The sequence below is a fragment of the Leguminivora glycinivorella genome, chromosome 10, assembly GCF_023078275.1.
Source record: "Leguminivora glycinivorella isolate SPB_JAAS2020 chromosome 10, LegGlyc_1.1, whole genome shotgun sequence".
In the NCBI taxonomy this organism is placed as follows: domain Eukaryota; kingdom Metazoa; phylum Arthropoda; class Insecta; order Lepidoptera; family Tortricidae; genus Leguminivora; species Leguminivora glycinivorella.
In genome coordinates this window covers 5,663,108-5,677,594 of record NC_062980.1, presented here as the reverse complement: position 1 = coordinate 5,677,594, position 14,487 = coordinate 5,663,108, and the positions used below count along the sequence as shown (strand labels likewise).

The 14,487-nt window shown below is 37.2% G+C and overlaps 1 protein-coding gene across 3 annotated transcripts in view; it reads right to left on the bottom strand.

The window, feature by feature from the left end:
- LOC125230113 (G-protein coupled receptor Mth2-like) overlaps positions 1 to 14,487 on the bottom strand; it is a 58,254-nt gene extending 43,767 nt beyond the window's left edge. For all 3 annotated transcript variants that reach the window (XM_048135136.1, XM_048135138.1, XM_048135137.1), the window contains exon 1: positions 13,953 to 14,487. In XM_048135136.1, coding sequence (XP_047991093.1) covers positions 13,953 to 14,480 — 528 coding nt within the window. In that variant the 5' untranslated portion in view covers positions 14,481 to 14,487. The remainder of the gene's footprint in view (positions 1 to 13,952) is intronic.

Sequence of the window (14,487 nt, the reverse complement as noted above, 5' to 3'; positions counted from 1 at the left end):
AAGTTTAATAGGAGCGGCGTCGTCGAGACATTTGTGCATTCCCCACGCTCCGTTTATTCATTATTTATTATGCTCAGACACGGCTGTAAACTGGCCAAGTTTAATATTATTGACTGCTGACAATGATAATAATTCGCCAATGTAATGATACTAGACGTCATCAGCCTATCAAGGAGCGACGATGTAGTATCATAAATTCATAATTTTCGATTCAATAAATACTATAATTAGAACCTCAATGGTTTAAGTATGCCGTAAATGTTGGTGGACCCATAATTTATGATCAGAATTTTGAATGAAATAATCGCGCCACATTACCCGACGTCGCAGGCCAGGCCAGAACCAGAGTGACAAATCGTCACTACTTTTAAAAATCTCGTATCTCACGCTGTTCCTCAAAGTTAAAACGCAGTAAGTCTAATGCATTCCATACATACTTACTACAATTTTCTTTTCATTGACAGACGAAGATACAAGTTTTTTTAAAAGTAGTGACGAAATATCGCGGGATGATTTTAAATCGCCCACCATATCCAGTAAAAAAATAGCTAATTAAAGCTTAATAAGTCTTAGAATCTTAATGCACAATCTTTAATGTTTAATTCAAATACTTAATTTGATTTTGTAAATAAACTACATTTGTATGCATGTATCAAGTTTCTAAGGGGTCGGCAACGCGCATCTGGCACCCCTTGAGTTGCAGGCGTCCATAGGTTACGGTGACCGCTTTCTATCAGGTGGACCGTATACCTTTTGGCCACCGACGTGGTATTAAAAAAAGAGGGATTTCCGTTATGTAGTGCGCTTCAATTTTGAACTTTACCTGACACTTCCATATGTGTCTTTGCTATTGGTAAAATTTCAAGTGTGTTTTTCATTTATCATTCTGTAGGGCTGCAGCTGACTCCCAGATCTATTTTCATATTTTTGTAAATGAATCGTACCTATACGGTACTAACCAAAAGACAAAAATGACATAAGGTACAACGGGGCAAATCTCGACTAGGGGACAATTGTAAATAATCCGTTTTTTTCCATTATTACACTATGATGTTGAGTTCTACATGTATCCACTGAACACGCCTACCATATATAACCGGTGGACACTCTATTTTATAATGCAAGTATTGTAAAACATGAAAAAATGGACCAGTTACATTTGCCCCCCAGTCGAAATTTGCCCCGCTGTACCTTAGGTAATAATTTATCAAAACTCGTTTGTTTTGAAACTTTTTCTTAAATATAAATAAAAAAAACCGGCCAAGAGCGTGTCGGGCCACGCTCAGTGTAGGGTTCCGTAGTTTTTCGTATTTTTCTCAAAAACTACTGAACCTATCAAGTTCAAAACAATTTTCCTAGAAAGTCTTTATAAAGTTCTACTTTTATGATTTTTTTCACATTTTTTAAACATATGGTTCAAAAGTTAGAGGGGGGGGGACGCACTTTTTTTTCCTTTAGGAGCGATTATTTCCGAAAATATTAATATTATCAAAAAACGATCTTAGTAAACCCTTATTCATTTTTAAATACCTATCCAACAATATATCACACATTGGGGTTGGAATGAAAAAAAATATCAGCCCCCACTTTACATGTAGGGGGGGTACCCTAATAAAACATTTTTTTCCATTTTTTATTTTTGCACTTTGTTGGCGTGATTGATATACATATTGGTACCAAATTTCAGCTTTCTAGTGCTTACGGTTACTGAGATTATCCGCGGACGGACGGACGGACGGACGGACGGACGGACGGACAGACAGACATGGCGAAACTATAAGGGTTCCTAGTTGACTACGGAACCCTAAAAAGGTTTGACACAGGATTGCCCGACACAAATAGCGCCATCTAGCAAGTTAAAAGGGATCATCTCTCAATTAAATTACTAAACTATCTAAATTCATAACCAAATTATGCTAGCCGTCTCGGAGACAAAAGAGAATAGTCATTTTTTAATTTAACATTATATGATAATTGATAAATATACACATTTTTATAGAACGACGCGACGTCGATTTTTTTTTGACACCTGTCAGAGATTTTTCATGAAATAGCAATAAAATCCGTTTCCATTATTTTTATTTTACGAATCCGACCAGTGAAGAGATACCTATGCACGTGACATTTGCAGCACAACAAACTTTCATCATTTGTTAAATATTTGCACGACATTGACACACATAATGATTGTCATTTGTTCCACTCGTCTCGCTTCCTAAATGTTTATTTGTACAAGATCTCGATTCTCGTTAACCTGTGACGAGGAAAAGGGGATTTTCCTGATCGCTTCCTGTTATAGGCACTAATGTTGACAATAGTCGTGTCTAATAACCAAAATGTGTCAAAAAACATTCGGTTAATAAAATAGTTGGTCACAGTGAAATAATTCATAATATGTTTTAATCAAGTGGGTATTTTATTGCGGGCTATTTCACAGTTCTTATTATTTTTGCATTTCCAAAAACTTTTACATTTGGATCACGTCTTCGATATTGATAAAAATTGGTATGCTGATAGAGCCTTCCATGATGCTGAGCAAGATTCACCAGGTTTCCCAAAATTTCCCAGGAAGTTTGTATGAAATATTCCTTTTTTATACTTTCTGTACATTCTTGGTAACTTCTATTTTACATTAATATCTACTTGTGTTCTAATGACCTACCTCAGTAATATACATTCCAATTAAAATGGTCGTTGACCGTATGATAACCGTAAGCTTCAAAACATGTTTTTGTAATAACCTCATCCTTATTGAGATTAAACATTGTATTAATATACAACTATACACAGAGTTTAAAGTTTTTGGACTGACTAATTTGGTTGGTTCCGACAAAAAGGGCAACAATTTCGACAACCTCGCCGGCGCTGGTGCAAATGTTGTTTAAACTGAACGGTGAACCCTTTCAGAAGCGGAAATATCAAAACCGTACCAAACTTTTTTTATCTTAATATATTTCCATTTTTTTTTTTTTTCATATTGCTTGTCAAATTATAATAGAAGAGTAAATCATTTTGAGGTGCTTGCTTTTATACAGTCGGTTCCACATGCATGCTCCTTTCTCTTGAATCTCTTCCTCGAATTTTATATACATTACGCCCTTGGCCCAATTCTGCGCAATCCGTCTGCGCGGATTACCGTTTTCCTTATAAAAATAAACCATGACCAATCATGTTCATACTTAGACACTCGTCTGCCTTCTAGTATGACTAGTGCCTAATTGAGTATAAATGACGGTAGACGGCAATACTTACTGCTAAGTCAAAAGGAAAACTTTGTAAAATGAACAATTCTTAGTAGAGTAAAAAACAAAGCAACAAATGCATTTTCACCACACCAACTGGTAAAGGCTCTCTTGCTACTTTAAAAACGAATGAAATGACAAAGCTGCATTTTATCCACAAGTGTGTAAAATAATTTCATAAAATTTTTAACTTGATTCCGACGCTGGCTGGTAAAATTGACATTCAAATTGTGATTTTGAATCATAAATGTTAAAGAAATTGATGAATTTTAATTAGTCTGATATCGTGTTGGTGTGGTGAAAAATTTTGTATTTCACTCGGTGGCAAAATTTGTTTAACCTTCTGAAACACTCGCTGCGCTCGCGGTTCAATATTGGAATCTTTCGTTTACTCGAGTGTCAATATTGGCACGTGCGATTAAAAAACAAATTTGCCCCGTAGTAAAACAAATAACTTTTCAATATCATCTTGATATAAATACATACATCAAATGACCAAACGCAAATTATAGTTTAATAATTGGACGCAATGCAATTCAAAGCGTAGATAGACAAAAACATAATTAATTGTTTTACCTCAACACGAATGCAATGTAGGAATGGAATGACTAACAAGTATGTAAGACGTATTTATGTCTGGTAGTTATGAATATACATTTATATTTTTTGTATGTATTATGTGTATTATGGATGGCATCAAGTACACATTATGATATTTTAGTGATTTGGGACTAAAGCCGACATACGACAGCTTATTATACCTGCTTAGATATTAAGGTTACGTCGTGTTCGAAAGGACTTAGCGATAAAATTAGCTTTTTTGAATCTTTACATCAAAGACACCCAGAAAACCTAATACTAAAAAGCGAAAGACCCCATTTTCGATATTTTTCACAAAAAACTTTGAAACAACATTTTAGGTTATTTTACCAAGTTGTTTCCCTTTACCAAGAACATACCCATATGATATACCTACGTACCTTACCTTACTACCTACTCATATGGATAACTTACTGAGCATTGCATATTAATTAATTAAATTACCACGTAGTGTTGCTATGTGCATTACCAGTCAATAATAAAGACAATCAATGCCCTATATTAGTATTTTAAGTAGATACGCTATAAAAAGCTAAAAAATCTAGTACAAAACAAAACTGCTGCACAAAAAGCCGATCGTAAACAATTTACGCTCTAATTTTAAAACTATAAAAATACTAAAAGTGGGTAATATTTACAATTTTACAATCGTGGCGGAGGCTAGGTTGTCAAAACGGGCCCCAGGCTCCCATGAGCCGTGGCAAACTGTCTGGATAAGATAACGCAAGGTGATGATGATCCATGAGCCGTGGCAAACGCAAGATAACCCAAGGTGATGTTGATCTGGATATGATAAATGATGATGGTCGCTAGATTCGTGTGACTCTTAACAAAATTTCGAGATATTTTTCTTGTGCACCGAATGTTTATTAATGATATATTAATTATGTAATCGATACCTACTTACCGAAAATTATATGTAGAGTAGTGTATCAGATATGTTACGGGCCTAACACCTGTTTAAATATCGTAGATATCTTGTCTTTATTATTCAGGTGTCTGTACATATATGGTTGTGGAATTGTAGTGAATCAAATCAATTTATTATTTAATTTATCGTGGTAGAATGTTAAGGGAATATTCCTTTGTATGAACAGATAAGTTCAGATAACTAACAAACATGGGTCGATCAATTTTTTGTCGTGTTTTCAATTTTGTGTTAGAACTTTAGAAGCTAATAATTTTGCTGATTGATAAAAAAGAGAATACCGAGACAATGCGGGTACACTGTACAGTTAACTGACTTTTTGCAAAGTCCAGGGTAGTAACAGGGACAGTTGTAGTCACCTAAAAGACTTTTACGACAAAATCGCAATCAAAGGCCGATTAAATAAGTCTGCTACATGTAAAATGTCACCTATTGACATTAAACAGGCCTCGGTGTAAATCGTGTCTATAATTAGGTATCTATTGAACTAGATGGGAGTTATAGGCACTCGTAAATGTTCGCGCAGTTTTTAGAGTTCCATAGGCAAAGTAGCAAAAACGCAAATGCCGGCCTAGTCAAAGTACCGAACGCTTGCGCTACAGACAGTATGTTAACTATGTTATGTAGCATTTCGTTAGCTACGGAACTTTAACGATTAGCTCGTTAGATAGCACCTGGCCTAAGTATAGTAAAAACAAAAAAAAGAGTATGACTATTACAGGTGAATAGTTCATAGCATTAAAATATTATTAAAATTATAATTATATTAAAATTTATATAAATTTAGATACAAAAACTATAAAATGATTTGTTTTGTATAGTTTGTAGCTGCGCTCTCTCGGAAGGGTCTCCACGGAAGACCAGCGTCAGGGTCCTCCAGGGTCCCAATGGCATGCAGCTGAGTGGAGACCTTTTCAGTTACGCTTTAATAAAATAATATTTATTATGTTAGTGTTATTAGTTAAGTTTAAATTAAGCGTTTTTGAATAAAGTTCTTCTACTTATTCTATTTTATTCTAATTAGTAGAACTAAGGTACAGATGTTCGTGTAAGAAGACAAGTAAAAGTTTTATAAGAAATAATTAGGTTTTATCAGGTTCATAATTATTTTCGTTCGTTCAAAATTATATTTTCATACATAAACAGCAAACTTTTTGTACATACAATTAAAAGGAAAACCCTTTATCTTACTGTGGGGGTTGTAGGGAAGTTGGGGCTTAAACACGACCCAATAGTAAAAGTGTCTTGAGAAGCTCACGACGCATACAACGAGAAGTTATTACCACGAACAACAACAAACTGAGGCGAATGTAAACTAAACTGCCCATCATCAAAACGTTTACATCGGTATTGTGGTCGTTTCAACTGGCTCTTAATACTTTTAATTTTACTCCAGCTATAAAGTCTATTTTAGTGCTACGAGAAAAAGAAAATAAAGCACACATAGAGCCTATATCATGACTATCATTCAGAGTATGCCACATAAAATGTACCTACTTATGTATTTTTTTCTCGTGAGTAACCGTTTGTTAGACTGTCGCACTTTAAAATGTCAAAAAACCTATGACATATAGAGGCTCAGGCAGTATTAGCGTTAGCACGTAACGTACAGTCAACAACACATCTGTGTATACAGACAAAGTGCCAAAAATATGTATACAGAACTTTATTACCTGTACATAAAGGTGTGTATACTATATTTTTGGCAATACGCAGATGTGTTGTTGACTGTAACTACTTATCCCTACTAAAATGCAAAATGTTATCTACTTACCTATTTGTCTTCACGCTTAAATTGTTGAACCAATTTAGATAAAATTTGGATAAGGATTCGGAAAGGACGAATGATAGTATGTATTTACAATCTTTTATTTTAATCATCATCATGATGTTATAAATTTATACAAAGTTGCTTTGCATTTTAAAACTGTAGAATTTAAAGCCTAAGGATCCTTTAGGCATATAACGCCACATATCTCAAGTCCTTGTAGGAAAACCATCGATTTACTCACTGATTGTTCATCGCACGCAGTTATTACCTATACTGCATTGTTTCCCGGATGATCTGCGAGTATAATTATATCATTCTAGTAAATCTATAAGCAGCCTACACGTAAACACGTCTAGTTTACTTAGTCTAGTCTATTTTAAATGCAAGGAATTGATTAGTACCATTATTTATAAGCTTGAGGCTTATAAATAATGGTACTCGTTATTTATAGTTCTTAATCTGTCATTTGTACAGTCAAGTAATTAAATTTCCGACCCACTAAATTTATGTGTTTTCACATTATCCTATCCGATATCGGATGTAGGACCGATATGTACCTGGGTCATACACTGAAGCCGCCATCTTTGATTTTTGCTTTTGAAATCCCTCTGACATACGATATCGAAAACGCATTAAGGTTCAATATAAGACTCACTATAAGAGCCAACTAGATAAAGAAGTTGAACTTTGAAAGAGGCATATGAATACGCAAATATGTTACGTCTATGTAACTTTTATTACAAGTACCTACCTAAGTTAATAAGTTTACGCGAGCTTGGCTAAAAGTGCTAAAACTTAACTTTGTACACAGATGCTTGATTATTAGGCCACCTATGCTTGTTTTTTCTCTGTGGTTATACTTAATGTAAATACATAAACATAACTCACACTTGTATTCCCAAAGGGTTAAGCACAGCACATGAAACCACTGCACAAGTTCCAATGTCACTGTTACAAATTAAGGGGTTGAAAATATGATATTGCAGTGATGGGTTTACTAGCCCATCGAGCACAACACTTTGAACCCATTCCCACAGACGACTTCTAGAAGACACTCACAAAAGGAAAGAGGATGGAGAAATTTCTAACCCCTCACCACCCGGGTTTTAAACCGTCTCCACACTAAAATACAATAATACAATTATTTCAGTTATTTTCCTATTGTTCTGTTGAACAAAGACATCAAATGAACTCTTTCTTTTTTATCAGAAGCGTGTGTATCACATAGGCATTTTCTAATTACAGAACAGATTAAGTTAACTATGTTTAGATTATCATAGGTTAAGAAGTCGTGACATCCGGTAACAAAAAGTTTAAAATGTTTGAGAAACTACAAGAAAGTATTTTAACTTCTGATTAGCAGAAACGTCTGCAATCAATGCCGTTAGGAAATAATCGATGGAATCAGGCGTTACTTTGCGGAAATCCATGTTAATCGTAAACTAGAACGTTCCTTTGCTAATCCGCGAATAGATAACGTGCAAGTCAATCAGTGTTAACCTGTTGTACTTACTTGCGTATTTTTACATGCAATTAATTTTCCCACCCTCCCACCGCAAAAATAAAAATAAATACGCAAATAAATACAACAACCCACCACCAAAAATACAAAACTCGACACGTGTTTCGCCTCTCTACGAGGCATCCTCAGGAGCTGATGTTGACGGTCCGAAGTTCCGCAACCGACTGATCGTCTCCAGAATGGTCGGCCATATTTATACTTTGTCCACCCCCCCTACCAAGCAAGTTAGATGGAGAAATTCGTAATAACGGCGATGACGCAACATTCAACTGCTCATTAAGGATCAACCCCCTATTGTTGTACCTAATTATTTCCAACTGTTCCAAAACTCCTAAACGCAGCCCTTTCTCACATACATGTAATACATCAAAAGAATGATTATCTGATACAGTATGGCCACTCTCTATCAAATGCTTTGCAAAATTGGATCTTTCTGGATGGTTGTGCCTGTACGACGCCATATGCTCCTTGTACCTGGTAGTGAAATTTCGGCCCGTTTGGCCCACGTACACTTTGTTACAAACATCACAGGTCAACTTATAAACCCCAGACTGTTTCCCTTTCTCGATCCTGTCTTTTCCGTTGCAAAGCTTGGAGTGCAAAGTGTTATTTGTCCTAAAGGCCACTGGAATGTCGTTTGACTTCAAAACCTTATAAATGGCCTCCGACACTTTGCCAACATAGGTAATGCTCGCTTGACACCTCTTAACCGGTTCAGAAGAACGTGCCGCATACAACATATTGTTAACCATAACCATTCGCTTCTTTCTGATGATGCCATCAATGATTGACTTATCATAGCCGTTCGAAACTGCCAAGTGGTAAATATTGTTCAATTCGGCTCGATAGTGTTCCTCAGAAAGAGACACAGACAACATCCTATGCACATAACAGTGAAAAGCGGCTAACTTATGCTGCCAAGGGTGTGTAGAAGAAGCTGGTATAACCGTGTCAGTATGTGTAGGCTTGCGGTAAATTTGGAATTGATGGCTATTATTTACTCTAGTAATGGTCAAATCTAGAAAATTCAGTGACTTGTCTTGCTCTAGTTCCTTCTTAAACTTGATCTTTGGATGTTTACTATTAAGCCCAGTAACAAATGAATCCAGCAGGTCCATACTCCCCGTCCAACAAATAATCAAATCATCTACGTATCTGAAGTAATACAATATATTATCATTCCCTGCAATGTGCTGGTTCTCAAAGTGGTCCATAAAGACATCCGCCATTAAAGGACTTAGCGGAGAACCCATGGCCAAACCATCACTTTGCAAATAATACTGTCCCCCAAATCTAAAATAATTATGTTTCATACAAAGAGCAGTTAGATCTATCAACTCATCTACCTCCCCTGGATGTAAACGTTGCTTTTCAAAAATGTCCCTAAGAATATCCAAAGTCTCCCCATACGGCACATTCGTAAACAAACTATCTACATCCAACGAAAGCAAGACAGCATTATCCGGAACAATAATATCTTTGATCTTTTCTATTAACTGCAAACTATTCTTCAAACAAAACTTCGGCCGGAACTGGGACTTTTCTCTAATAATGTGATTCAACCTCTTAGCTAGATTATAAGTTGGCGCACCCAAATATGAGACCACTGGACGAACTGGAATGTTATCCTTATGAATCTTAGGCAGCCCATAAAGAATAGGAGCTCGTGGATTCATGGGCACAACCATGCTCTTCTGATGTTCAGTTTCAAAAACAAACATAGAGTTCTTAATTGCATGTCTCAGATCTTTCTGGAATCCTGGAGTTGGGTCTCTCTGCAAGCTTGAAAAGTCTTCACCTTGAATCAGATCCAGAACTTTCTGATTATAACTTCCTTTCTCCAGAATAACAATGCAATTGCCTTTGTCCGCTTTCGAAACTACCAAATCATTTTCTCGCACTTTCTGTTGAATAGTTCTCAAGGCCAAACCATCAGAACAAACTCCACCACCCTGTGCCGGAACAGTACTTTTAATAACATTAGCTGCCATGGTTTTGGTATCTAAATTACCACGGCCACGCACTATCGCTACCTCTGAATCCACAGCCAAATTCTCTAAAAATAACTCAGGGGACGTTAGAGAATTTGGCTGTGGATTCAGAGGTAGCGATAGTGCGTGGCCGTGGTAAAAATTTAGATACCAAAACCATGGCAGCTAATGTTATTAAAAGTACTGTTCCGGCACAATGTTATTAAAAGGTGTTCCGAGTTTGTTCTGATGGTTTGGCCTTGAGAACTATTCAACAGAAAGTGCGAGAAAATGATTTGGTAGTTTCGAAAGCGGACAAAGGCAATTGCATTGTTATTCTGGAGAAAGGAAGTTATAATCAGAAAGTTCTGGATCTGATTCAAGGTGAAGACTTTTCAAGCTTGCAGAGAGACCCAACTCCAGGATTCCAGAAAGATCTGAGACATGCAATTAAGAACTCTATGTTTGTTTTTGAAACTGAACATCAGAAGAGCATGGTTGTGCCAATGAATCCACGAGCTCCTATTCTTTATGGGCTGCCTAAGATTCATAAGGATAACATTCCAGTTCGTCCAGTGGTCTCATATTTGGGTGCGCCAACTTATAATCTAGCTAAGAGGTTGAATCACATTATTAGAGAAAAGTCCCAGTTCCGGCCGAAGTTTTATTTGAAGAATAGTTTGCAGTTAATAGAAAAGATCAAAGATATTATTGTTCCGGATAATGCTGTCTTGCTTTCGTTGGATGTAGATAGTTTGTTTACGAATGTGCCGTATGGGGAGACTTTGGATATTCTTAGGGACATTTTTGAAAAGCAACGTTTACATCCAGGGGAGGTAGATGAGTTGATAGATCTAACTGCTCTTTGTATGAAACATAATTATTTTAGATTTGGGGGACAGTATTATTTGCAAAGTGATGGTTTGGCCATGGGTTCTCCGCTAAGTCCTTTAATGGCGGATGTCTTTATGGACCACTTTGAGAACCAGCACATTGCAGGGAATGATAATATATTGTATTACTTCAGATACGTAGATGATTTGATTATTTGTTGGACGGGGAGTATGGACCTGCTGGATTCATTTGTTACTGGGCTTAATAGTAAACATCCAAAGATCAAGTTTAAGAAGGAACTAGAGCAAGACAAGTCACTGAATTTTCTAGATTTGACCATTACTAGAGTAAATAATAGCCATCAATTCCAAATTTACCGCAAGCCTACACATACTGACACGGTTATACCAGCTTCTTCTACACACCCTTGGCAGCATAAGTTAGCCGCTTTTCACTGTTATGTGCATAGGATGTTGTCTGTGCCTCTTTCTGAGGAACACTATCGAGCCGAATTGAACAATATTTACCACTTGGCAGTTTCGAACGGCTATGATAAGTCAATCATTGATGGCATCATCAGAAAGAAGCGAATGGTTATGGTTAACAATATGTTGTATGCGGCACGTTCTTCTGAACCGGTTAAGAGGTGTCAAGCGAGCATTACCTATGTTGGCAAAGTGTCGGAGGCCATTTATAAGGTTTTGAAGTCAAACGACATTCCAGTGGCCTTTAGGACAAATAACACTTTGCACTCCAAGCTTTGCAACGGAAAAGACAGGATCGAGAAAGGGAAACAGTCTGGGGTTTATAAGTTGACCTGTGATGTTTGTAACAAAGTGTACGTGGGCCAAACGGGCCGAAATTTCACTACCAGGTACAAGGAGCATATGGCGTCGTACAGGCACAACCATCCAGAAAGATCCAATTTTGCAAAGCATTTGATAGAGAGTGGCCATACTGTATCAGATAATCATTCTTTTGATGTATTACATGTATGTGAGAAAGGGCTGCGTTTAGGAGTTTTGGAACAGTTGGAAATAATTAGGTACAACAATAGGGGGTTGATCCTTAATGAGCAGTTGAATGTTGCGTCATCGCCGTTATTACGAATTTCTCCATCTAACTTGCTTGGTAGGGGGGGTGGACAAAGTATAAATATGGCCGACCATTCTGGAGACGATCAGTCGGTTGCGGAACTTCGGACCGTCAACATCAGCTCCTGAGGATGCCTCGTAGAGAGGCGAAACACGTGTCGAGTTTTGTATTTTTGGTGGTGGGTTGTTGTATTTATTTGCGTATTTATTTTTATTTTTGCGGTGGGAGGGTGGGAAAATTAATTGCATGTAAAAATACGCAAGTAAGTACAACAGGTTAACACTGATTGACTTGCACGTTATCTATTCGCGGATTAGCAAAGGAACGTTCTAGTTTACGAATGCCGTTAGGCTTAGAATAAATTTAAAAGTGGAAAATGTCTGCCTTGGGTGAGACTTGAACTCACGGCCTCTGGATCGATACTCCAGCGCTCTGCCAACTGAGCAACCAAAACTTCAACCAAGCCAGCGAAATTTTCCACTTCCCATTGACCTTAGCATGGTTAGCGCATCATAACTGGTGAATTTCCAATATGACTTGGAACTCCAGTTGCCGTTTAAGAAGTTTAACACTCTTACGGTAGATGTCGCTACGGGTCCCATTGACCTTAGTAGTGGAAAATTTCGCTGGCTTGGTTGAAGTTTTGGTTGCTCAGTTGGCAGAGCGCTGGAGTATCGATCCAGAGGCCGTGAGTTCAAGTCTCACCCAAGGCAGACATTTTCCACTTTTAAATTTATTCTAAGCCTACAAGAAAGTAGGTACAATATGTTAGGTTTTTAACCCCCAATGCAAAAACGACGGTTATTATAAGTTTAACCTAACATATTGCGATTTAACGACTACGACGAATACGTTTAACAATTTATTATAAGTTTGACGTGTCTGTCTGTCTGTGGCATCGTAGCTCCCGAACGGATGAACCGATTTAGATTTAGTTTTTTTTGTTTGAAAGCTGAATTAGTCGGGAGTGTTCTTAACCACGTTTCATGAAAATAGGTCCACTATGTCGCGGTCGGGGTTTTTAAAAAAATTTAATTTTGTGGTTAGGTACGTTATTCCTAACATACACCTGCTTTGACATTGGTGCATTACAATTTAATTTATTACGATTTCTTTCTTTGGTAAGTTACTCAATCAAGTTTTTATAACCTACTTGTAATTACGTTTGTGTTAAAAATGCCTATATATTTGTGGTTATGTCTAAATATTTGGGTGATGTGTTGCACTTACGTATTTTATCAATGGACCTCATAAGAACTGCAACTTGGATGGGAAATGCACGCTGCGATACACATTACTGAATCGCCCGCGTATAGTTTCCATCAAGAACGAGGGACCGGGACTGACAAAGTCCATACAAAAAAGACACGTATGAGCCTTTTAAAGATAAAACAAGATGGCGCTGTTTCGCAGCCTGGAAGTGGTAAAAATCATATTTTCCCCAAATGTTTTTGTCTGTTTTTATTATTTAGAGGTATACAAATTTACAATCATGATATCTCGTCAATACACATTAACACTTTCGAAACCGGGCTCTACGCGGCGCTACGACATTTTCGCTACATACGGGGAAACCCATGTAATCGGCTACGCTTCTACGAGCGGTGTGCCCGACAGTCGGGTTCTTGGTAGCGAAAGTGTTAAAAGAAATTGTTTGTAGGTATCATCAGTGTAGTTATGATAGTATTTAATAGGTGGCGCTAAAAAATTGAGGTACGCTTAGTATGAAGATTATCAATCCTATATAAATCATCCTTGGTTTCCATATATATGAGTGTGTTTAGTAAAACGACCCACTTTGTCGGTTACCATTCAGGCGAGGTTTACTTTTATCTTTATATTAATAAACTGACAAAGCGACTTTACAGCAATCGACAAAGTGGGACGTTTTCCCGTGCACACTCACATATGTTGCACTTATATTGTATCGTAGCCCTAAGTATTAAGTTGTATGAGAAGCATACCTATGTAAAAATAATAACAAACTTACCTCCTGAAGATACCAGTCCAAATCCTCTAAATAAAAATCACATTCGATCCCATACATCATTTTCGCTTCTTTAACGTTCAACGGTTTCTTGTAAGTGTCAACATAATTTAGACTAAGCTCACTATTTTGTACGCGATCCTTCAATGTCCCCTCTGCCAGTATGCATTTACGAACGCCAAACTTCTTTACATAACCGAGGGGGCAACATTTCACAAAACACGGTCCACTTTTACATTCACAGCCGAAGGTATAATTAACACCGTCAATTAGTTTATTAAACGCGTAATGGTTGGAAAACTGCAGTCCGTTAAGGGTGTACACACCGTCCCGATTAACCAATCCGGTCAAATTGTATCGGTCCCTCTCCGAGCATTCGAGTGCAGATGTCGCTTTAAAACAAAAGACGATCAGCAAAACCGCGAAGATTTTTGTAAAAGTTCGTTCCATTTTCGAAATTTTGTCACTCGCGGTTTTAAAAAAAAGTTTTAAAAAGTTATCGCGGTACCGATGACGCGCGGGCCTTCGCATCGCACTG